Below are 25,772 nucleotides of genomic sequence, written 5' to 3' on the forward strand. Positions count from 1 at the left end.
CCTCTCAGAAGGTAGAGAACTACCTGTGCCTCCTACAAATACAAGGGCTGCTTAGGAAACTATGGCAATCCCTTGGCTCCTCTCCCTAGCCACAAAATCAGATTGGCCTACGAATCTGCACTTTAACAAGTTCTCCACTTGTTTCCTACACATCATGAAATATAAAGGCCCCTACAATAAAATCCCTCAAATTTAACATCTCTGTTTCCTGGTGAGGAAATCGGAATATTCAAAACTTGTAGCTCTTTGTATTTTCTTGAGGTACAAATTTGAAGTTAGAGTTCTCAGGTTTGCTTACCAAAGAGAAGAATTTAATGAATGACCTTTGCCTACTCATTCCATTCCACCTCGGTGAAGCTGTTCTATCTTTGTAATTGCACATGAAATGTCTCACAGAGTTAAAATGGTGTCTTTTTAATATTTTATTTTAAATTAAAAATAATATTACATGTTTGCAATACATGAAGTTTCCATCCATCTTAGGGAGCAGGTACATGTACATAGCACTTCTTGATTCTTTTTTATTCCCCTTCCCCTCCCCACCCACCTTCCTTCTGTCATCTCTAAATTCCCTTTCCCCATTTTCACTATTGTTGTCATTATATTTAGTTCTTGTTTATGATATACAATGTTTGCATTTACTGTGGGTACCCGTACATGACACACCTTAAATCTTTTTACTCCCCAGTTCCCTCCCTTCCTCCTCTCACTCTCAGTCTCTTGGACCACTTCTCACTTGCAAAAGCTCTGTCTCCCTGTTTTCTTCTATCTATCCTTTATTTTGTTCTTTATTTACACTTTGCCTTACTCAAATGGGAGATACCATGTGGTATTTAAACATATGCCTCCAAAAATAAAAAAAATAAACATATGCCTCCACCTTATTTTGCTTAACATTATATTTCTAGATGTATCCATTTTCCTACAAATGTCTAAAATTTTTCCTTCTTTACAGCTGAGTAATATTCCTTTATGTATAGATACCATATTTTCTTTATCCATTCATCTGTTGACGGACATACAGACTGTCTCCAGGATTTAGCTATTATGAATTGTGCTGCTATAAACACAAGTATGCATGTATTGCTCTAATACGATGTCTTTAGAATGGTCATCTGCCTTACCTAATGTCTTAGCTGACTTAGTCATCATGTATGAGTTTATTCCCATAGTCAACAATGATATTGCTTGTACAAAGAGTATAAACTAAAACAAAGCATACAAATGGTTAGAACCAAAAGATTAAATAAGTTTTACAAAGATAATCATTATCCATTTAACCACCAACAAAATTCTACTTTAATCTATATTTTTAATCCTGTCTTTGATAAGTAAAGTAAAAAGGATGCTTTGTGGCATTACATGAATACAACATACTGATGCAGAAATTAATTTCCAATCAAAATGAGAACATAAAAATAGATTTGTAGACTCTGAGATAAGGACACCAAGAAAAGCTTTGCACACTGCCCATCCAGGCAGCAGCCACACAAAGCCAGCAAGGTTGTTGCTGTCACAGAGGTGGCTGGAGAACTGGAGGGCTGGGGTTAGGGCCCAGCCACAGCAGGCAGTGGTGTTGGTGGCTGGGTAAGGACGTAAGCTGACCCCCAGAACTCCTGCAGCTGAACCAGGCCCTGAAGGAGCATGTGGGAGCTGTGGTGGGGTCAGAGAAGGTGCTGTGCACCAACAAAAATATACAAAGCCTTGGCTTTGCCATTTATTAGCCACGTGGTCTGGGGCCTGGAGCCTCGGCGCCCTTCATTGAAAAATGCAGTTAGGGGCCAGGGATTTAGCTCAGTGGTTTCGCCACCTGCTGTGCAAGGGCAAGGATCCGAGTTCGATCCCCGGTACCAAAAACAAAACACAAAACAAAAAATGCAGTTAGTAGCGATATCACCTCCAGTGTGTTTCCCAGACTTGGCTGATGACAGCCACCTGTCCTAGAGTGCTTGTTAAGCATACTGACTCCCGGGCCCTTCTCTGAAGATTTTGATTCTTTAGGTCTAGGATGGAGCAAAGGGGATTCATAATATCAGACAGAATTAGGAAACACTGTAAAATGACACTCAAATGTTAATTACCATCCTATTAACTTGGTTTTGGGCCAATTCATTACACAAAAGGGAATTGAAAGCTCTTAAATGTTGGTTACTTTTCATTTGGAACATGGAAGGACGAGTCTTTGCAAAGCTGCCAATTTACCTGGACTCCAAATTAATTTCCAGACCAGGCCCATGGATATAAATCCTCAGGAAAGATGTGGTGAGGAACATAATACTCTATTAAAAAAGCACTTCTTCTTTTGAGAGTTAGAGCACCTGAGTTCTTTCCCATCATGCTATACACAGACGGCTATTCTGTTTTGACTTCTCCACATGCAAGATGAAGAGCTTGACAGTTTTTCCCAAAAAGAAGGTATTTGAAAAATGCTGTATTCCTTGGGCCTTCTGGGTAAGAGCCAAATACCAAAGACAAGAAAATCTCAAGCTGGAAATCAGACAATATCAGGAAACCCTGTACATTACCACCACATTCCCTGATAAGTGGGAAGGTGGTCTTGAGTTTACAGTATCCAAATGATTTTCCCCTTCCCAAGAGCAAGTTGGAGGATTTCTGACTGGGAGCTGGTGGGGTGCTAGTCCTGGAGATTTCTATCACCTTCTCTACCTTACTTCCAGTCCATCACTGGACTGAGGAGGCACCTACACCCTGCCCACAGATGCACTGGGCTCTTTGGAGCTTTCCTGGAGAGTCACAGAGCCGCACTACCAGCCTGCCAGAGGAGAAAGGCTTTGAGAAAGAGTGGAAAGGAAACAAGTTTTCTTTTTCACTCAGATAATGGAATCTTTGGCTTGAACTTTTAAAATTAGTCCTGATGATACAAATATTACTAGATCATCAATGCAATTATTTATTATAAAATATTTATCTTATGTATAAAATCTTTCTCCCATTAATGTACTTAACGTTATTCAAGTTTCTGTTCTAATATCTGTAGGGATTATAATGCTCTCCATAAGGGTATTTTTTCAATGCTTTCTGATAGATATTAAAAAAGTAGCATCTGTATGCTCAGTAACATTTATTGTGCATTTATGAAGCACCAGGTATTTTACTGAGCACCATCTCAGTCTCAGCTGAGCAACAGTGTATCTTCCCCACGGTCACTGATCTTGTAAACGATGGAATCAGGATTAGAAGCCAAGTCTATCTAAAACTTCTGTCCTTAGCCAGTACAGTGTTTTGGTCCCTTTCACACTATCAACATAAATAAATTTTTCTCTGAGTTCCATTCTGCTTAAAAAGAATGCATTTTTAAAGTCTAATTTGAAGCTAGCTTATTTTCTTATTGGGTACAGTGACAAGTGCTACAAATAAATTAAAGATGAGTAAATAAACATGAGACATTATTTTTCCTACCATATGTGGAGCCTCTACTTTTTGTTCAGCCAGATTGTAAATATCAGGAGCCAAGAGTAAGCTATAAATTCCTCTAATTCCAGACCAGGAGATAACAATTCCCAATCGCCAATTGTATTCATGACTCAAATGCATCAAAATAGGACTCACTAAAATAGTAGTAATCATCCTACACAGAAAAAGAAACATTAAAGGTAAACAAATCACAACTTATGTTACTTATGTTGAAACTATGTACTCAATGCTAAATTTCATATAAAATTTATATGAAAGAGAAGACAATGCAGTTTATTGGTGTCATTCAAGCTTGCTGAAACTAAATCTGCTTTCTAAATATTATATGAGTGTGAAAATAATACTAGAGTGTGGCAAGCAAATAAAGAATATATAAACTGGTTTGCACAGGTCACCTGCCCGAAAAATTATGCCACAATAGTTGAACATATTGGGTTCAATATGTTCTGGCTCTTCACAGTGATTCTGGCTCTTCACAGACAGAAAGCTCATCATCAGAATACAGTGGGGTTTTCTGCGAAATTTCTCTGAGGACCATGAAACAATGGCCCAAGTTTTGTTCAGCAGGAATTTGAGATTAAATGTAGCTTTCACTTTCTGGAGAAAGAGAAACATAAGTGAATTTGTCACTTATTTGGTGAGAACAAAAGATCTTGGAATTGTGGTAGATTGCACACTTCATGTGCTCACCGACAGTTTACACAAAGAAATACAACATATCTCACTTGGCTGTTGTGTAGACTTGTTGCCTCACGTAAAATCATTACTTAAAAGCAAATTTGAAAAATGTGTAGCAGTTGGTTTAAATTGACTTCATGAAATAATAAAATGGTGGTAGTCAGAACTACCCAAATTATATATGATAGAAATATTCAGAATTTAAAACAACAATTAAGTAGACTGTGGAAACTGGAAAACCATCTTACTTTGGCTCCAGGATCTACTAGCAATATAGTTAAGGATATAGATGCTATGAAATGTTAGAGATGCACTGAAGGATGATACTTCAACTTCAATGAAGTGCTTTATGAAGATTGTTCCCCTTTGCTGCATTGGGGAGCTATGGTTATTTGGTAGCATTGTTTAAAAACTACTGGGCCTTAATGCAATCCTGCATATAAATAATTTATACTATGTGAAAAAATAAGACCAAACTTATTACTAGGAACCACAGAGACCAATCATCAGTTGTTTTGTGTGTTTAATTTTTAAAAACCACTTAAATGTGTGCAGCTATTTTCTTATATTGAAAAGACTTTGAAAGTTTAAGACATTATAGTAAATAATCACTATTAAATTTTTTGTACACACTGAAATACAAGTGAATACCAAATGCCTTAATTATTAATAAGCTAGTGTGTTATGATACCAATATCTGGGTTTTTTTAAACCAACCATGCTTCTGGCATAAAATCATGAAATTAAGTCAGGGGCTTATATTAATATAGTATGTTGTTGCTAAAACATATTCTCCACCATTTTTAAAACTTGAGAATATTGTTAGTATCTCTGATTTTTTTTGCCAGAATCTTCACATCATGTATCTATGTATTATCGCTGTATAAAGAAAAATATGAACATGTATTTGTATGAATATTTAACTGGAAATATCCATGGAATTAGAGAACTTATATTCACTTTTTATTGTATATAGATCTCTAATATTTGCCATTTCTGATTTACCAGAACATTTATCTGATTTATCATTAACACTACTCTATTGTGTACTGTTTGTATTCAGATAGGAAATTCCTACAGGAAAACTTCTTCAAAGAGCATTGACAAGATAATGTGTTCCCTGAAAGGCCATAAAATGGCCAGATTCAGAAATTGGAGTTGAAAGATGTACAGATTATGGCCAAAAGGTAAAATTATCATAGAGATATTAATAAACTTAATCCAACCAAGATTTTCTTGCAATCTCATAAAAATCATACACAATTAACTTCAATTTGTGCCTTCATGCTCTCTAAGTCATTTTTCTATAAGATCCTATAGAATCTGTCTTTAGGGTATCAGTACTGTACTTCAGATGATTTAGAACAAGTGAGATTTCAGCAAAAGTAAAATCAGACATATCTCATCCTCAAAAACCATATTGTGAATCAGTTGCTCAGCTAGGAATCATACAAGCCAATTTAGAGAATTCCTGTTTTTGAGAAACAGAAAATCTATATTCGGCATCTATATACTATATAGTTAATTTGGGCAAACTCTTCTGCTTTGCATTCAAATCTTTTTCAAAGAGACTCTTACCCTTTCAGTCTTACTAAATAATTTTTCCATGAAATATCATTGACTTTGGTGGATTTATTTTATATGTAGTCAGGTAAATTCATGCCAACCCAGTGACCTCTCAGGTCAGTTCTGAATTATTAGGTACAGTCTAGTGTGTGCACATATAGAAGCAATATCAGAGGTAGCTATACATATATACATTACACTATACATTTGATATGTACATATAGTTACATGTTGATACATGTGACAATACATCATAATCCATATATTATTACTATTTTATATTCTAACTTTAAATTTTTATTTTTAAGTATAAATACCTAAGTACTGTTATAATTACTAAATTATATGTCCACTACAACTCTGTAGAGGAAAAAATTGATCCAGATCATATATGTCACTGTCCAACTCAGAAAGTGGCCCACATATCCAATGCCTATTGTAGAAAATTCAGAGCTCCCTTGACATATTAACTTTAGCATCAAAGAGGCCAAATTAATCTTTGCCAAAGTGTTAAATCTATTGTACTATTCACAAATCCTAAGGTCTAAATTTTTTACTGTTTTAATGAGTTTCATAATTTTTATTTTTCTGATTGTCAAAAATGCAAATAATCTTACAAATGTGTAGCTTTCAGTCTACCTTCCAATGTTACTAATATCAAATGTCCTTTGAAGCTTTCCCATCTAGTAGAGTCTATTAACAGATTCATAACAATTTTCTGTTAGTCTTAAAATTGAACAAATCTAGGGTGAATAATTTGATAAAAGGGAAGTGAAAGATTCTTTTGTCCACAATTCATACCCCTCAGTAGTTGGGCGTTTTGGTTGCTTCTAACTTTTCATTACTATGAACACCACTCCAGTGAAGGCCTTTTGAATAAAGCATTGCTTGTATTTTAAATTTTACAATAGTTTCATGGGATACAATTGGTATGCAAATATCTGCACATGCTTAATGTATACAATTTGATGAGCACTTTGTCTACAATTTCAATCCCAATCTTAGAAGCGGTGTGATGGTTGATTTCAGGTGTCCACTGGACGAGATTAGAGTAGCTGGAGAGCTGATGAGGCATTGCTGCCACATGTGCCTCTGAGAGTGCTTCCAGTGGAGATCAACATCAGTGAACTAGGTGGGGAAGATTCAACCTTAATGTGGGACCCAGGTAGAACAAAGAAGACAGAGGAAAAGGTGATTTCCCCTCTCTCCTGCAGTAGGACACTCTTCTCTGGCCCTTGTATATCAGTGTTCCAGGCTCTCCAGCCTTTGAACTCTAGGACTTACACCAGCATTTCTGATGGGCTCTCAGGCCTTTGATCTTGGATTGAGAATTACATTATCAGTTTCTCTGATCCTGAGCTTTTTAGTTTTGAACTGAGCCCTGCTACTGACTCCCAGGGTCACCAAGTTATAGATGGCTTCCCATGGGACTTGGCCTCCAATGTTACATGAGCCAGTTTCCCTACAAATCCTATTTTGTGTATCCGTGTCTGTATCATCTGTATCTATATCTGTGTCTCCTATTGGTTCTGTCAGCCTGGAGAACCCAGACTAACACAAATGGAATGTGAACATTTATGAGATTTTTGATATGTATTATGTATGTATTTATTTAATCGTTCAAAAAAGTATAAAAACCTCTTCAAGAATCTTAAGATGTTGTCAAGATCAAGACAGCTGATGCTTTCTCTCAAGGGTTATGTTACATTGGGAGGACAAACATTAAATCATTAACTATTAAGTATTCTGTAATACTTGCCCTAAGCACTGCAGAGGAGAATTATATAGTGCTGAAGAATGCAGACTGGTGGTATCTACCTACTGTGATGGCAATGGCAGGGGAGGGTAAGCAGCAGCGAGGCCTTCCCGATGAAGCGCCCCATTTACTCTGACATTTGAAGAATGAATGGGCACTAGCAGTAAGGGTGAACGACAGTGGAGCAGAGACTTTGGAAAGTGCCCAAAAAGACAAGTATCTGACAGATGTCCTGCTTGTATGGAGTGAAAAGAACAAGGAACAGAGAAAATTCAGGGTGGCTAGTGAGGGGACAGACCAGAAGAGTCCTTCTTATCACGTCCCCAAAGGGCCATATTTATGACTTTTGAAACCACTGATTTTATGACTGAAGAACAAGGCCACTTTTCATTTTATTTCTTTAATTTCTACTGAGTTAGAGATTTTTAAATGTTTTAGTGATTTGGTTTTTTTCCTGGTATAAACTTCTCATGCTCTTTATAAATAATTGTATTGGAGATCTAGTTACTTTTCTTTAAAATTTGTATGAATTGGGTTTTCATTATTTTACCTTTGTTTTAAATTATAAAAGTAATGCATGAATGTTGCAAAAATTCAAGTAGTAAAGGAAGTGTATACAATTTTTAAAAACCAAATCCCTCCACAAATTGCATTCCCCAGAGGAAGGTAACTACCCTCAAGGAAGTTTTCTTAGCCCCAAAAAACAATGATGCGTGGATCTTTTATTTTTTCATAATTACCCCATCACTTCATCTCCTGCTCTCCCCTCATCTCTGCTTCGATGACCAAGGCTTCCTTGCAGTTTCCTGACGTGCCAGGCTGGCTCCCTTAGGGTTTGCCCACTGATGAGCATCTGCCCAAAAAGCCTTCCTGATCCTTGCTTCACTCTCTGGCCTCTTTCATGTCTTTACTTTGTCACTTTCTAAATGAGGCTACCCTGACCACCCTATTGAAGATACAGCTCACTATCACCTGCTTGCTTTATTTTTCACAATCTTTATCACTTTCTATTACATAATATTCACTACTTAATGTGTTTTCCCTCACCGGAAGCCTCTACTATAATGTAAACTCCCTATTAGCATACTTTTTCAGGACTGCTTTGACCATTCAAGGGTCCTAAGTGCCGAGAACAATCCTTGGCATTTAGTACATGCTGGATAAATAAAAACATACAGTGCTTTGTTTTTATTCTTTAATTTTATTTAACATGTTTTGTTCTAAAATCTACTGATAATTTCGCTTGGGAATCCTTTCACTGCTTTAAAGTTTCAAAAGTTCTTTCTCATCCTGAGAAAATAAGAAGAGCTCTAATAATAATAGAAACTAACTTTGGTGAGCATTTATTCTGTGCCAGGCAGGGTGCTAAAGTCTTAGACCTGTAATCCTCTTAGCTACCTCTGAGATAGCTCTATAATTAAGCCCATCTTACAAATAGGTACAGTAAAATTTCAATTAGGTTACTTTTCAAAATCACATAGTCATAGAAACAAAGCTAACAAGTGTAGAGGATGGAAGTTAGACCAAAGATAAACGCACATGTTATGCTAGGAAACAATAATCAATTTTAATATGATTTTTCAAGAGATCCAGACATAGAAATAGAACAGATAAAAAGATGACTACTGATTTGACCACCACACAGATTCAGCATGTGGCCACCAAGGTTAGACCCAACATGGATGGGGCAGGAGTAGAGGTGGCAGGTAGAATAACGTAAGAGTAAATATCTGAGCTCATGCAGTGCCTTGGAGTCAGTAAAAGCAAGTTTCCATGAGGATATATTATAAAATAAGCTCCATTGACCACTACTTTGTGTGGCAATGATGTTGTCCTCAATTCTTACAGGAAATAAAGCTATCGCAAACAAGCATTGGCATTCTAGAGGCATGTTCACAGAGCCAGACCTCACTGACTTTATCATAGCTACTGATCACAATAAATGACAATGAAAGTCAAGGAGAATATTAAGAGCCATTATTCTCGTTCAGTGGTGCTCAAACTTTAGCCTTGAGTCAAAACCACCGAGAGAACATGTTAAAACTCTTCCCTGGCTCTCATCTCCAAAGAATCAACTCAGTAGACCCGGAATTTGCATTTCTGTCAAACTCAAGGGTGACACAGATGCCACTAGTCTACCCTGTCTCATTTCACAGACCTTGAAAAACAAATACTTTCCTGGGGTTGCAGAGCAGCTATAGTCAAGGCCATGACAACAGAGCAGGTTTCCTGACTCCATGTCAAGAATGTTTTCATTTTTTGCTGTACACCTCCCAGTTCTAATCCTGGGCTAAATTACCAGGCTCAGAAAAACAAACTTTAAAATATAATTATTACCTTACAAAATTCACTGTCACAAATAAGATGAGAGTGAAAACTAGAGTGTGAAATTTGAAATGCTCAATTTCTCCACATCCAATCACAATGCCAAAGAAAGCATATATTAAATGTCCATATACAGATGAAAACATCATTAGGAATCTAGGATGAATACAAAGGAAATGACAGTTTAAGCAATGCATTTAAACAAAGGAAGAAAATGATTATTTCTTTAAATCCACAATTGAAAGTAAAATCTATCAAAGAGTTATATTAAAAAAAAACTATGATCTCTGAGCTACTGGCACTTCATTCATAATGAAAATATTAATTAATGTCAACAATTACTGGTACCTTAAGTTCTTTGCAAATGTAACTCACAACAAAATTTAAAGGTTTTTTAAAAAGTTATATAAAGGGAATTTTAGTAGTACCCTCAAAGGCATAACCTCTTAAACACTTAACTTCTACGAGATCTGTATTAAATACAGAATAGGAAACTTACTTAGTAATTACATGTTCCATATTTGCTTTAAAGCTTAAGGAATCTAAATTAAGTCCCACTGTGATCAAAGCAACAAGGCCTGACATTCCAAAATATTCCACTGGGGAGAGAAAAAAAAATGAGTAAAATTAAATGCATTTAAATCTGCACACTGAGGTACTTTATTTTGAGTGAAGAAGTGGTGGAAAATTTGAGAGTAGTATTTCTTACTTATAAAGCTATCTCAAGGGATTTCCCTAATCTTGTGGATCAGGGATAGCAAGCTTTTTATTGTAAAGGGCCAGACAGTAAATATCTAACTTTCTCGGGGGAATATGGCATCTGTCACAACTACTTACTCAGCTGTTGTAGTGCAAAAGGTAGCCATAGACAGTATACAAGCAAATGAGTATGCGATAAAACTTTATTTATAGACACTAAAATTTGAATTTCATATAATCTTCACATACCATAAAATATTCCCTTCTTTTATTCTTTTGTAGACCACTTTAAAATGTAAAAGCCATTCTTCGCTAATAGATTGTCCAAACCAAGTCTATTTGACCCCATCTGCCAACCCCAGATTGTCACTGAGGATAGGAATAATGGAAAAGTAGTATAACTGTCTCTGTGTGGCACCACAGGGGCACTGTGCTGCTCGGGCTAGGAGTCGTAGGCCAAGCTCAGTGTTGGTACCTGGAGTTCTGGAAGCTTGCTTTTCTTTTGCCTCCCTAACTGAAGTGGTAATCTGGGCTCTAAACAGATTTCTAAGTGTATTCTGGGGCAAGAAAAATAACCATGAAGAATGTTAGAATACCATAAATACCAACACTCCTAGGCTGTAGTCTCTTCAAATAGCACGTTATAAACAGACAAAAAGCTAAAGAAAGAACATGAAAAATAGAAGTGGAAGAACTTCTGGAACAGAACAAAGTTGGTTGCTATTAGACTGTGACCTTCCTTTTCTCCTTTGAGTTCTTTCATTTGTAAAATAGGTGTAGTTGTATAATTGTTGTGAAAGTTAAATCAGATTCGGTAAAAATTGCTTGGCGCACTTTTGTAGCAATGAATAAATGATAATCATTATTACTGTGCTATTAATTTGTCCATTCACTTACTCCTTAGTAAATTAATACTGTTTGTTGCTTTGTAGAGTATTTTATTATTCCTTTCACTTATCTAATCACTTAAGTTCACTTTATATTTTTTATTTGCTTACTTAACTGAGTTTAACTTATACAGCCAATGACAGCAAAACCAGTAGTGCCAAAAACTGTGAGATAGTGAAACTGTCCCTCCAAATCTTAATTTCAATTCTTTCTCATTTGTATGACTGGGTTTTGAATACCTTTGGGGCATACATTTGATTTGAATTGAACTGAGTTGAATTGGCCAAGCTTTTTGGTTGCATACCTAAATGACCATAAGGAATCCTTATTGCTTAATTAGATGATAACCTCATCCCAACTTGGAAAGTTGTATGTCAAAACTGAGAGCCTTCTAATGTGGAAATGATGCTAAAATATTCTAAGGAACCCCATCCTCCCACTCTGCTCTTAACTCACACCTGTAGGCCTCTATTTTGGAGGATGTCAAGCACTGGCTGGAAACGCCATTTTTTTAAGAAGGAAAAGGGAAAAGAATTAACGTTATTTAACTGCCATACTTTGAACCCAGTGGTGTTCTGGTAAATGTTTTAAACAAGCTATGGGGTTGGGGGAATCCCCGATTTGTAGTGTCTTCCAGTATCTGTGGTATAAAGATTCCCGCCATGGCCAATTTCATGACCATGAATATAGAGTTGGGAAGAAATGTGCATAATCAGCTCTTGCATGCCCACAGGAGCTATCTATCTACAGCTCACCAGCATAAGCAAGTCACATAACACACATTAGCTCACTAATGCCTGCCTCTAACTAATACCCTCTACAAAGTAGATGTGATTGGCCACTTTTACAGATGAAGATACTTAAGCTTAGTGAGGTTAATTATCCAGTGTCAATGAACTAATAAATTGTGGAGCCTAGGGCCAGGGATTTAACTCAGTGGTTTCGCCGCCTGCTGCGCAAGTTCAAGGACCAGAGTTCGATCCCCGGTACCAAAAAAAAAAAAATTGTGGCGCCTCGGTTTGAAACAACTCCATCTAACTCCAAAGCTCTTGGAGGACTAAAATCAATTTATTTAGCCAACGTCTGTTGTTACTGTCAGGCATATGGCAAGCTCTGAGCTTGGCTGAGAGGAGATGGAACAAATAAAAAAGGAACTAAGGAGTGGACTCCACCTCAAGGAACTCACGGTCTGATAGAGAATGGAAAGACTAATGTTTCCAGTGATTTAAGACATCCATAAAAGCTTCACAGGAGAAAAAAGAAATGAAGAAGTTGAAGGAAATGAGTCTCTAGTGAATGTTTTTTATAATTTGACTGATTCAGAGCAATGAGCAAACCTCCCCCCTACCCACCACAACAATTTGTCTGTAGAAGAAGCAGTGCTTTTAGATAACTGAAAGTGAAAAGAGAAATAATTAACCTTTAAGGTTTTTAAGGCATGGAAGCTGCTGCACTGAGAGAGGAGACAGATTGGCCTTAGTTACTATGGTTCTTGGGGACCTTGCTCTGGCTGGTAAACACTTTAATTTTTACTAGCTGAAAGTCCACCCATGCTGGGCACTCTTACTCCTGTAATTATTTCACTTTCTTGCCTCTCTTCCAGACATAAATATATGTGATTTCTGCCTCTTCTTTCCTGCTTCTTGGTTCAGAAGAGGACTACTACTTCAACAGCCTCGTCAGGTTATGACCAATTGAATTTAAAAGCCTGCTGAGCTGAAAAGCCCTCAGGAGCATCTCTCAGAACTTTCTCATGTTACAGATGAATTGCTCAGGGTCAGCACAGGAATGAGCTCAGTGCTTATTCCTCTTCCAGAGGACTACTAGTGACTACTTGTGAGGTCAAAGGATACAGCACAAGAGGAAGGAAAGTAATCAGAGATGAATGGAAAGAGAACAGGACATGAAGTTGCAATAAAGAAGGTGTTAAGATAACAGAAAAAAGCAGCAGATGACAGTAAAATAATATGAAAAGACACATGGACAGATCACAAAAAGGAAACATTGTTGAGGAAAAGTAACTGGAATCAAAATAAAGCCAAAAATCAAAATTTATAAAGTTTACTTTGAGGACAGCATTTTTTGTATTTGTGTCTGCCTTACCGATGTAGAAAGTCATGTACACCAATGAAAAGCTGAGAATGATATTAGTCAATGAATTGTTAAAAGGGTCAGTCAATATAAACTCAATGACTCTTGCACACCAATATCCACATATGATGCTTCCACAAATGTCCAAGATGACTCCCACAGCTACATGTAGCTCTATAAAAAAGAAGCAAACAAAGAATTCAGCAATGAGTCCAATTTCATTCCTTGATGGCACTTTGGTTTGCTCTTGAGATTTTGAATGGGGTCCTTATTCTTTAGCAATATGAGCTTCCCATAAAATATAGATTAAGGTTTACTCATCCCAAGACAGAATATTCAAAAACAGAAGATTCAAATATGCTCAGGAGGCAGTCAAGGAGCATAAATGTGAAAACCCCGTGACAAATTAGACAGTGAATACCCAAACAACAGAAAACCCATGTTGGGGATGTAACTCAATAGTAATGGCTAGCATGCATGAGGCCCTTGCTTTAATCACTAGCACTGGAGAAAAAAAGATTACCAAATTCAAAAACTTTTAGAATTAAGTGTACTAGTAAGCTTTCCTGTTGCTAGGACAAAATACCTGACACCAGCAATTTAAAAGAGGAGAAATTTATTTGGTTCAGTTTCAGAGGTTCAGTCCATGACTGCCTAGCTCCAAGGCAGAAATATCATGGTAGAAGGCCATGGTGGAGCGAAACTGCTCTCTTCATAGCAGCTGGGAACCAAAGCTCAGGGGAAGGACACCAGAGAAGAAGGGGCCAGGAACTAGATACAAGTCGCATCTCCATGATTTCCCTGGACACACCCAAACCTGTGGTTCCCTAATTCCCCAGGCAACTCTCAAACCAGTCAAGTTGACACTCAAGATTAAGCATCACACTGTGTCAGGACTAAGCAAATCATACCCAGGGTCCCTGGGTTTGCAACTCCTACCCCTAGTCCAGAGAGATTTTGAGAAAGGGAGAAGCAAATTTTTCATTAGTCGTAATAACCGTCAGTGCTAATGGCAGTAAGCAGATAAGTATCAGGAGAGTCCTAAATAATAAAAAACTAGATGGCAAAAACTATCATACTCTAAGTGCCTAGAGTTCCTTCATCAAGAAGCACTGAAAGGTCCTCCAAAGGCTCCTATGCTCAGAGGTGGGGCCTGGCCGGAAGAGGTGAGTCACTGGGGTGTGGCCTGGAGGGGTGTATTCTTGTCCCCAGCTCCTCCCTTCTCTCTCTGCTTCCTGGCTGCTATAGGTTGAGCAGCTTTCCTCTGTCATGCCCCTTCTTCCACCCTGCTGTTTCTGCCTTGGATCCAGTCAATCATGGCCTGAACCCATTAAAAACCATAAGCCAGGGCCCAGGGATTTAGCTCGGTGGTTCCGCCGCCTGCCTCGCAAGCTCAAGGACCCGAGTTTGATCCCCGGTACCAAAAAAAGAAAAAAAGAAAAGAAAAGAAACATCGCAAACACTCCCTTACCTACCAATACTCGTTTCTCCTTTTGTACATCCCCTCCTTTTGCAGCTATCACAAATATAAATCATGAGAGCATAGTTTCACCCTTTATGCTGCGATTTCCTTTTTCCTTTCTTCTCTGCTAGTTCCACGTCTGGAAAACTAGCATGGCAACATATTCTGCATCCCGGTGATAGCCACATATGGCTATGTCACTTCTCGAATCTTCTCCCCAGGACTGCATGAACCTTCCTGCTTTTACCCTCAGATTCAAATACAGGATCATGCCAATGCTTAACATCCACTCACTGAGATCCAGATTGATCCAGAAAAGAGGTAAAATGTGACAGATGATACAATCGTGTATGTGTACATGCATACCCACATGTATATTGAGGGAGATGAAATCATTTTTAATGTTTTTTTCCCTTTGGTGTCCAAGAAAATACCTAGATGGTAACTATTTTCTTGTTACCTAATGTATCATTTTAATTGGTCCAAGGATCAAGTATAGAGAAAGTGAAGACATCTTGAACATATTTTAATTTCAGTAAGTCAGAAAATGTATTTTATGCATTTTAATTTCAATACATTAGGAAAGACATCTTGAATGGATTTGAATTTCAAAAGAATGATTTTAGAAAATATATAGACACCAGAAATGCTCTTACCTCTAAACATGTTAATATCATCTGTGCCACCTCGAAAAATTCCAAAAAAAATATGCATGACACTACAATGGATCAGTGTTTCACCTCTAAGGAAATCAGTATGCATTTTAGAAATGCCTGGAAAAGAAATATAAAATACAATTTAATGTGGCACTTGAAAACTGTGCTCTGGCATTAGAAACATAAAAAACAGGAATAAGGGGTCAGGGATTTAGATCAGTGGTTCTGCCGCTTGCCTCGCAAGCACAAGGACCCAAGTTCGATCTCCAGTACCAAAAAAAAAAAAAAAAAAAAAACAGGAATAAGATGGAGGAAAAGAACCTAACTGGGATGCAAGACAGTCACAATCACCATTTTTTAATTTCTCCATTGTCTCTTCTGAATTTCCAGGGATGATGGAACATGGTAATAGTACCCCTTTTGCCCATGGCCTTTGCCATGCTTGCGCTTCAAGATGAGATAAATCTTAGGACACCACATTTAGCTTGAATAAACATGAATTTGACTCCAAAAGAACCTCATTTTAGAAATAAGTATAAGCTATGAGCCAGCAATTATGCTCCTAGGTAGATATCCAAGATAATTTAAAATGTATGTCCACACAAAGATCTGTACATGAATATTCATAGCAGCATTACTCATAATAGGGAAAAAAGAGGAGACAACTCCGTGCCTAACAGCTGATGAATGGATAAACAGATTTGGCATATCCCTGCAGTGGGACATTATTCCTCCACAGAAGGAAAGCAGTGCTTACTAATACATGATACAACATTCCTGAACCTTGAAAACACTAAAGGAAAGAAGCCAGACACAAAACCCACATACAATAACCCTTCTTTATCTGTGGTTTTGTTTTCCATAGTTTCAGTTACCTGAAGTTAGTAATGATCCAAAAATATTAAACAGAGAATTCAATAAATAATGATTGGTAAGTTTTAAGTAACTTATTACAAAATAATAAGCTATAAAATTGTCACTTTCATAGACCATTATTAGTTATCGTTATTAATCCCCTTGATGTGCATAATTTATAAATTAAACTTTATCATAGGTATGTATGTATTAGACAAAACCTATTATACACCGGGTTCAGTAATATCCACAGTTTCAGGCATCCCCTGGAGATCATAGAAATGTATCTCTCATAAATAAGGAAGCTCTTTGATATTGTACGGTTTGATTTATACAAAGTAGCTAGAACAGACAAATACACAGAGACCAAAAAAATACTACATGTTACCAGGGAGGTGATAGATTAGAACTTCGGCAACCAAATTTCCATCTGAGAGCATTTTCTCTCTGCCTGAAGGGCTTCCTGTAACATTTCTTGTAACACAGGTTTGCTGGCAAGAAATTCTTTCAGCTTTAGTATGTTAAAGAAAGTCTCTATTTCACCTTCCCTTTAAGATATGTTCATTGAGTGTAGAATTCTACATTGGCAGTATTGTGTTTTCGTTTTCTATAAATGTTACTGCATGTTCTTTTGGTTTGCATTTTTTCTAAAGAGACTTTTATCATCTTTACTGTAATTCTGCTGTATAAATGTTAACACTGTTATGGTGCTCCTCTGGATATAATGTGCATTTTTCTCTGGCTGCTTTTAAATTTTTATTTTTCCTTGGTCTTAAGGGCTTTGGCTTTTATGTTCTTTGTGTTTATTGGGTTTATTGAGATTCTTAAATCTATTCCTTTAGTTTTTATCAAATTTAGAAATTTTTTATGCATTACTTATTCAACATTTTGGTTCCTCCCTCTCCCCTCTTTAAGGGACTCATCTATTAGATCACTTGAAGTTGTCCCACAGCTCACTGGTTCTAGGGGGGGTTTTTTCCCAATGTTTTTCTCTCTAAGCTTCACTTAGGATGCTTTTTATCACTATACCTCCAAATTCATTAATCCTCCCTTCTACAGTATCTAATCTAATCTAGAATTTTTAAATCCCCAACACTCTGATTTTCATCTTTAAAAGTTTGATTTAGGTTTCCTTTATATCTACAATGTCCACTAGTACATTAAAAAGCCAGCTCTCCAAAATTTAAAAAGTGCTTGCCAATTCCATTTAAAAACACCTCCACTATGGTCAATTCTAAGCTACCAATCTTTTAACAACTGGCTTGCAAAATTCTTAATTAACAATTGACTATTATAAGCTGAAATGAGCAGGTTCTACAGTATACTCAATTTTTCCTTTTACCTTTTGAACATATGGGATATGAAGATAATAACTTTTTTTAGACCAGATCTTGTTAAAGTTTTCACCACACTGTCCTAGAAACCTTGAGATCAAGCGACCTTCCTGCCTCAGCCTCTCACATAGCTGGGACTACAGGCAGGCAGGCACAAACATGGCCCACTTCTGATCACTGTTTTAATGTTTCTGTCTACTAATTCTATCATCTGCATCATTGTTGGGTCTTCCACTTATTATTTGAGTACATTTTTTTTCTTTGAGACAGGGTCTCGTTACGTAGCCTGTATCCAGGCAGGCCTCGAACTCAAGGCAATCCTCCTGCCTCAGCCTCCCAAGTGCTGAGATTATAGGCATGTGCCACCATGCCTGGCTATTTGTGTACTTTATATAGGTCATATTTTCCTGCTTGTTTTCATACCTGATAATTTTCTATTAGATTAGAGACATATATCTTACTAGATGTCGTATAGTTTTGAATTCCTATAGTCTTGAGCTTTGTTCCAGAATCCAGTTAAATTTCTTAGGAACAACATGAACCTTTTGAGTCTTCCTTTTAAGCATTTTTTGGGTTTTTTTTGTTTTTTTGGTACCGGGGATCAAACTCAGGTCCTTACACTTGCGGAGCAGGTGGCTGAACCACTGAACTAAATCCCGGACCAAATGTAATCTTTTTTTTTTTCTTTTTTTTGGGTACCGGGGATCAAACTTGGGACCTTGCGCTTGCGAGGCAGGTGGCGAAACCACTGAGCTAAATCCCCGGCTCCTTTTAAGCTTTGATAGGTAGCACCAGAGAAGCCTTTAAGGTTAATTCTCCTCACTATTGAGACAATAACTTTCTGAGTCCTCTACCTGATGTCCCATAAATCATGAGGAGGTTTTTTTTTCCCCCCATTCAGGCAGAAGGAAACCAGAAGAGAATACAAATGTTCCTCCTTTAATGATCTACCTGCTTGGACTTACATCCTGTCTTTTTCTTTTTTTACAGTTCTGTACTTCTTGTTTATAGAGCCTCAGTGTCTTTTTTGTACACCACACCTTGTTTATACAGTACTATAATTTTTGCTGATTGTTCTGTGTAGTACAGTACTGCAGTTTTATATTCCATTATACATTATAGCACTGTGTGTAAGATTATGGATGCAAATAAAAGCAGCGTCCTCAAGTTGGACTTTCCTTTGACCATTTCTTTGTTCCAAATATTGTAATGTACATACGATACACAGGTCCTCACTTAACAACCAATTCACTTAATGACCTAATGGCAAGGACAGAACTCCATCATGAAACAAGGAGTGCCTGTAGCCTGTCGTATTTTAGACACATTCACTAAGTATGTTGTGCAACTAAACCAAGCATTCATGAAAAGACAAATGTCTTCAAAATATATATTATTTCCATGCCTGATACTGGAGAAAAACAAGCTACCTGACACTTTTTGGAAATTGAGGCAAAACAAACAACCTCATGAGGTTTCTTTTTTTCCTCAATCTCCAAAAAATACATGGTTTGCTTGTTTTGATCCAAAAGAGAGTGATGTGGAGCCCAGTCTTATGAGGCCTGTTGGTCATGTATGATACAGGTAGGACAACTATGCCAAAGGGCCACAAAAAATTACCAGCACTGGGGACGCTGAGGCAGGAGGATCACCATGAGTTCGAAGCCAGCCAGGGCCACAAAGGCCAACCTAAACTACACAACAAGACCTTGTCTCAAAAAAACCATGAAGTAAACTGCTTTGAAGAAAAAAACCACTTATCTAATTCACATGAAGGAACTATACGGTAGCCCTGCCAACACCAAAAATAAATGAGAACACTTTTCTGCATAAAAATAAATCAAATTTGCCTCTTACTAAGAAAAAATGCTACTGGATCCAGAATTCATTCAGGCATGTCCGAACTTTCAGCTTGCCTGGGCTACCCTGAGTAAAAAAGAATTGTCCTGGGCTTTCTATTTTATACTTGTTATTATAATATTTTTAAAAAGAAGACAAACAGCCTTCAGGGCAAAATGTTAGTTCTACATTAAGCCAATAAAGAAGTGAAGAGTAATTAAGAGATTTACTCTTTTAAAATGCCCATTAATCAAAACCAAAATGCCATATAATGTTATTCCATAAAGAAAATATCAAAAGCTGTCCAAATGCCCTCAGCAATTTTGTCTTAAAGAAATAGAAAACTTTCCATTATACTCCTTTTTTAAAAAATTGAATATGGAAACCATATTAAGTAACATTAATGGTTTTCTATAATAACCATATGCAGTCAAGAGATTGCAAAAAAAAGAGGCAGAAGGAGAATGAAGTAATAAAGCAAATGCCAAGTACAAATAGCTGAAAGAAAAATAATAGATAAAGAAAAGTCTGGGAAAATTATACTTAGGAGAACAAAGAACACAAAAACAGACTCTGAGGAATAAAACTACCTTGCAATGATTTAAAACGTCATCACCAACAGTGTCTAAATCCCTCTTATGTTTTTCCAACTGTATATGAAATGAATGTAAAAATAGAAATAGTGCTTGCTGAAAAGATGGACAGTTTCTCAGTGCAATCATAGGGTAACATCTTTGCTCTAAACACAACTGATACTTTAAAGTTGGCTAGGAAAAGATATTTTGAGTCAAATACAGAAACCATAGAATCCAACTATTTAATATTTTTACTACTATGTTGATAAAACACGACAATAGGGTGACATTTTAGAGTGAAATCACCTTTTACCTTGCCAAGAAAGATGAGTAATAATATAAAACCTCAAACCATGTTAAGAATAATCTTTTATTTAATGAATACATTTGGGTGCCAGACTATATCCTTACCCCTGTTCTTTCAAATAAACTCCACCAGCTGCCCATCCAGAGATCCTCCAAAATGGAGACTGTTTTAATAAGAGATAAAGACTTACAGTGGATCCTCAAGTTATGAACAGCCTGACATACGAACAACTCGGGTTAATTAGGTTAATGGACCTAATTCTGCCTCTTGTTATCTATACTGTGTACCCAGGTAAACATCCAGATCTCAGCTGTATAGACTTACAACCAACTTGAGTTACAACCAGCCCTTGAGAACAGATCGAGTTCATAAGTCAAGGGTCCAGTGTATTAGAGGTCTTTATCAGCAAAGAAACTCACCAAAGCCTTGTGGCTTTGAATTCAGTGGCATAGAATAAGAATGCCAATGTTTGTTGCCTTCTTAAAAAATTGTATTTCCCACCTGAAAGCTTCCTGTGAGATATAATTAATACTATTTATGTCAGATCTTTAGTGACTGTCTTATCTGCTCTTGCTCCTTCAAGTCAGTCGGTGCTCTAGCCTTAAGAAAGAAAGTGCTAAATCTTACTCTGCTGGATTCACAATTCATGCAAGACATATAATGAAAAGAAAATAATATATCCTCATATCTCTAAGAGAAGGAAAAGAAATAAATATGACATACCAATAGTTTCTAGTGAGTTCCCAGAATGAAGAGGATCTATAATGACAAGGGCAATGCTAAAGAATATGCAACACTGCAAATCCCATGAACTTTCGTTGAATCTCATTACCACATATACAATTATGACAAGTTCAGCAAAAATGCTAATCAGTCCAGTTAACAAGACCTGCAAACCAATTCATAACATAGTTTAGATTTAACATCCAATGATAGGATGACTGCATTTACTTGTGTCTTAAGAATCAGATCTTGGTTATATTTTTAACTGACATAAATAATTACATATAATATTTTAACTGATATATAATAATTACATGGGGTACAAAGTATACAGTGTGTAACAATCAAATTAGGGTAATTAGTTCTCCATCATCTCAAATATTTGTTTCTTTGCATTGGAAACACAAAATCCTTTCTTCCAGTTATTTTTAAATACTGTATGTAATAAATTATTTCTAACTATAGTCATCTTCCTATGCTGGAGTCTAATTCACCTGGCTAACTGTATTTTTGTACCCATTAACTAACATTTCTCTAATCCTCCCAATTTTTTCTTCCAACCTCTTGTAACTACTATTCTCTACTTTTATGAGATCAACTTTTTTAACTTCCACATATAAATAAGAACGTGTGATAGTCATCTTTCAGTGCCTGGCTTATTTCACTTAACATAATTTCCTCCAGTTCCATCCAGGTTGCTGCAAGTGACAGGATGTCATTTTTTATTGCTATAATATCATCACATTGTGTACATTCCATCCAGACCTTGGCGAATGCAGACACCTCTTCAGCATACTGATTTCTGACTTTATTTTTTTTTTTTTTTTTTTTATTTATTTATTTCTCTCTCTTTCTTTCTTTTTTGTTTGTTTGGATGCTGCTGGAAAATATTCCAGTTTTAGTTCTTTCAGGAACCTCCACATTGTTTTCCGTGATGGCTGAATACCAATACACATTCCCACCAACAATGTATAAGATCTCTGCTTGCTCCACGGTTTCACCAGCATTTGTTAATTTTGTCTTTTTGATCAAGATAACCATTCTAACTGTGGTGAAAGGACATCTCACTGTGGTTTTGTTTGCACTTCCCTGATGATTAGTGATGTGGAGTATTTTTTCATATTCTTGTTGGCAATTTGCATATCTTCTTTGGAAAAATATCTATTCCGATTACTTGGCCATTTTTAATTGAATGATTTGGGGGGTTGAGCATTTAATTGAGTTCTATAGTCTGAGTAGTAATCCCTTGTTAGATGAATAGCTTACAAATATTTTCTCCCATTCTGCACATTGCCTCTTCACTTTATTGATTGTTTTCTTTGCTGTGCAGAAATCTTTCATTTGATATGATTCCACAATTTTCATTTAACTTCATTTGCCTAGTTTTGCTTGTGTTGCTTATGCTTTTGAGGTTTCAATCTTTGTGCATACCAATGTTCTGAATCATTTCTCTTGTGGTTTCTTTCAGTAGTTTCATAGTGTCAGGTCTTACTTTTAAATCTTTGACTATTTTGAGAGTTTTTAAATGGCAGGCTATAGGTATCTAATTTTATTCTTCTGTACATGAATATCCAGTCTACCTAGCACTATTTTATTGAAGAGAACAGTCCTTTCTCCACTGAAAGTTTTCAGTGCCTTTGTCAGAAAATTAGTTAGTGACAAATATATGGATTTGTTTCTGGGATTTCTGTTCTATTGGTCTATGTGTATTTTTATGCCAGTACTATGCTGTTTTAGTTAGCTTTGAAATATGTTTTGAAGTCAATACTTCCAGCTCCCCCCACCCCACAACTGTTTTTGGCTATTCAGCTTCTTTTGGGCTACCATACAAATTTTGGATTTTTTTCTATTTCTTTGAAGAATGCATTTCAAATTTTGATAAAGACTGCATTCAATCTGTCAACACTTTGACTAGTATAACCATATTAATAACATTAATTCAAGCCATGAATATAGGATATCCTTCCTTTTTATGTGTCTTCAATCAGTGTTTTATAGCTTTCACTTAGAGATTTTTTACCTCCTTGGTTAAATTTATTTCTAGGGGATTTTTGTTGTTCATTTATTTTGTAGCTATTGCAAAGGGATTGCTTTCTTTCTTTTTTCCAGCTAGTTCATTATTGGAATATAGAAATCCAACTGATTTTTGTATGTTGATATTTTTACCCTGTAAGATTACTGAATTTATCAGTTCTAACAGTTTTTGGTAGAGACTTTAGATATATCTCCATATAAGAGTATGTTGTCTACAAACAGATAATTTGACTACCTCCTTTTTAATCTGATATCCTTAATTTCTTTCTTTTGCCTAAGTACTCTGGCTAGGAGTTTCTTTGTTATATATCTTATACAGTCATTCTGGACGATAACTTCTAAGTCTCTTTTTAATCACACCAATGAACTAAAAGATTTTGTAAAAAACAGAAATTTTCAAGTTGCATAAAATAAAAATCCAAATATATACTATCAAAAAGATATCTAAACATAAGAACAATAAAATCTTGAAAATAAAAGGATGAAACAATTGTTGGCCAACTTAACTAAAATAATGCTGGTATAACTATAGTAATACCAAGTAAAATTGATTTAAAGGAAAAAATATTATTTCAGAATACAAGAGTAATTGAATAACAAGAAAAATTAACTGTGAAAATAATGCTTATAAGTGCTTAGTAACAACTTGTATTTATATGAAGTAAAATCTGACAGAATTGCAAGGAAAAATTAATAAATCCACGGGCACAGTGGAAACTTGTTAGATTGAGTTGAAAAACAATATTGGCCAATTCTTGAAAGACTGAATTTCATAATTAACAAAACAATCTACTGAACAAATTTAGACCTCTGAACTTAACAATTAGAGAATATTCATTTTTATAAAGCAAACATGGAACTTTTAGGAAAATTTAACATGTACCAGCCTATGAAGCAAATCTCCATAAATCACAAAACTTACACACACATTCCCTGACCACAATCTGATGACAGAAATAATAAACTAATATTTGAAAAATTCCAAACAACTTCTAAATAATTAATGGGTAAAAGTCTAATAAAATTTAGAATTGAATGATAATAAAAACCACTAAAAGTCAAAAAAATTTAAAACTATAAATACACAAAATACCCCCAAAAAGCTAATAAATCAATGAATATTAACTGTAGATGTTAGAACAGAACAAAGCCAAAGCAAGTAAAATGTTCTCTAAAAACACATGAGTGCAGCAAGCATAATTAAGAGAGAAAAAAAGCAAGCTAAGTGAAAACAGAGGCAAATTTACAGGTGAAGTGGAGATGAAGTCATGTATGGGAACCAGAATCTAGGTTCTGACATTTATCATCTTGTCATTTCCGGACTTCAATTTGTTCCTTTGCAAAATGGGGATGGGAGAGCGAGGCAGGGCTGCGGCTCAGCAGGCCGGCCCGGCCGGAGGCCTCGGGACTCGGCTGTGGCGCGCTGCCTGAGCGTCAGCGTGCTCCATGGGCAGCAGCCAGGGCCGCGATGACAGACTACAGCGAGGAGCAGAGAAACGAACTGGAGGCTCTGGAGTCCATCTACTCCGACTGCTTCACAGAAACTCTGGAGTTGCGGCCAGGGCTCTTCAGTATTATCAGAAAATACACCCAGCTTCACCATCACTGTAACATCTGAGGCTGAGAAAATGATGAAACTGTCCAGACTGCCCTCAAGTTTACATACAGTGAAAAATACCCAGATGAAGCTCCTCTTTATGAAATATTTCCCCAGGAAAACCTAGAGGATAATGACGTCATAGACATTTTTAAATTATTAGCATTACAGGCTGAGGAAAATCTTGGTGTGGTCATGATCTTTACTCTAGTGACAGCAGTGCAAGAAAAATTAAAGGAAATGGTAGATCAGATAAAAACAAGAAGAGAGGAAGAAAAGAAACTAAAAGAAAAAGAAGCAGAAGAAGCAGAGAAGCAATTATTCCACGGCACCCCGGTTACAATTGAGAATTTCTTATGCTGGAAAGCCAAGTTTGATGCAGAACTCTTGGAAATTAAAAAGAAACAGATAAAAGAAGAAGAGCAAGCAGGAAAAAATAAATTAAGTGGCAAACAGCTGTTTGAAAACGATCATAATCTTGACACATCTGCTATCCAGTTCTTGGAGGATGCTGGAAATAATGTGGAAGTAGATGAGTCTTTGTTCCAGGAACTGGGTGACTTGGAACTGGAGGATGTTGAGGACGACCCAGACTACAACCCTGCTGGCCCAGGGAGTGACTCACAGGACCGATGGACCATCTCCGGAGAGCTCCACAGCCACAGCAACTGTGGCTGTGCTGAGAGGCTTTTAATTTTCCTTTCTTTTTTTTCTAAGAAAAAATAACTCTCAGGAGAATATTCTTCTGATAACTTTCACCAGTGAACTTAATAAACTGACCATAAAACTTCAAGAAAAAAAATGGGGATGATTTTTACTCAGTGTCTCGTCACAGTGGTGCCTCAACAAATATTAGTTCCTTCTCCTTCTCCTCGACTCTCTTTAATTAGTGATTCTTCAAAACCAAGAGCATAAAACAACTAAAAACGTGAGATTTATGAATGATTAATTT

The 25,772-nt window shown here is 36.5% G+C and overlaps 1 protein-coding gene and 1 pseudogene across 3 annotated transcripts in view; one reads left to right on the top strand and one right to left on the bottom strand.

The window, feature by feature from the left end:
- The window catches only part of Slc9c2 (solute carrier family 9 member C2 (putative)), an 87,663-nt gene that overhangs the window by 51,701 nt on the left and 10,190 nt on the right, over positions 1-25,772 (bottom strand). For 2 of the 3 annotated variants that reach the window (XM_087194328.1, XM_021265410.2), the window contains exons 5-11: positions 21,190-21,355; positions 15,557-15,673; positions 13,451-13,612; positions 10,260-10,359; positions 9,773-9,916; positions 3,421-3,589; positions 1,125-1,206 (exon numbers count right to left, since the gene is read on the bottom strand). In XM_087194328.1, coding sequence (XP_087050454.1) covers positions 1,125-1,206; positions 3,421-3,589; positions 9,773-9,916; positions 10,260-10,359; positions 13,451-13,612; positions 15,557-15,673; positions 21,190-21,355 — 940 coding nt within the window. The remainder of the gene's footprint in view (positions 1-1,124; positions 1,207-3,420; positions 3,590-9,772; positions 9,917-10,259; positions 10,360-13,450; positions 13,613-15,556; positions 15,674-21,189; positions 21,356-25,772) is intronic. The other variant, XM_087194329.1, reaches the window with a different exon arrangement.
- LOC110350885 (KATNB1-like protein 1 pseudogene) lies at positions 3,702-4,419 on the top strand (annotated as a pseudogene).

The sequence above is a fragment of the Heterocephalus glaber genome, unplaced genomic scaffold (genome assembly GCF_053883595.1).
Source record: "Heterocephalus glaber isolate CG9 unplaced genomic scaffold, H.glaber_assembly_v1.0 deba00001600, whole genome shotgun sequence".
Lineage (NCBI taxonomy): Eukaryota > Metazoa > Chordata > Mammalia > Rodentia > Bathyergidae > Heterocephalus > Heterocephalus glaber.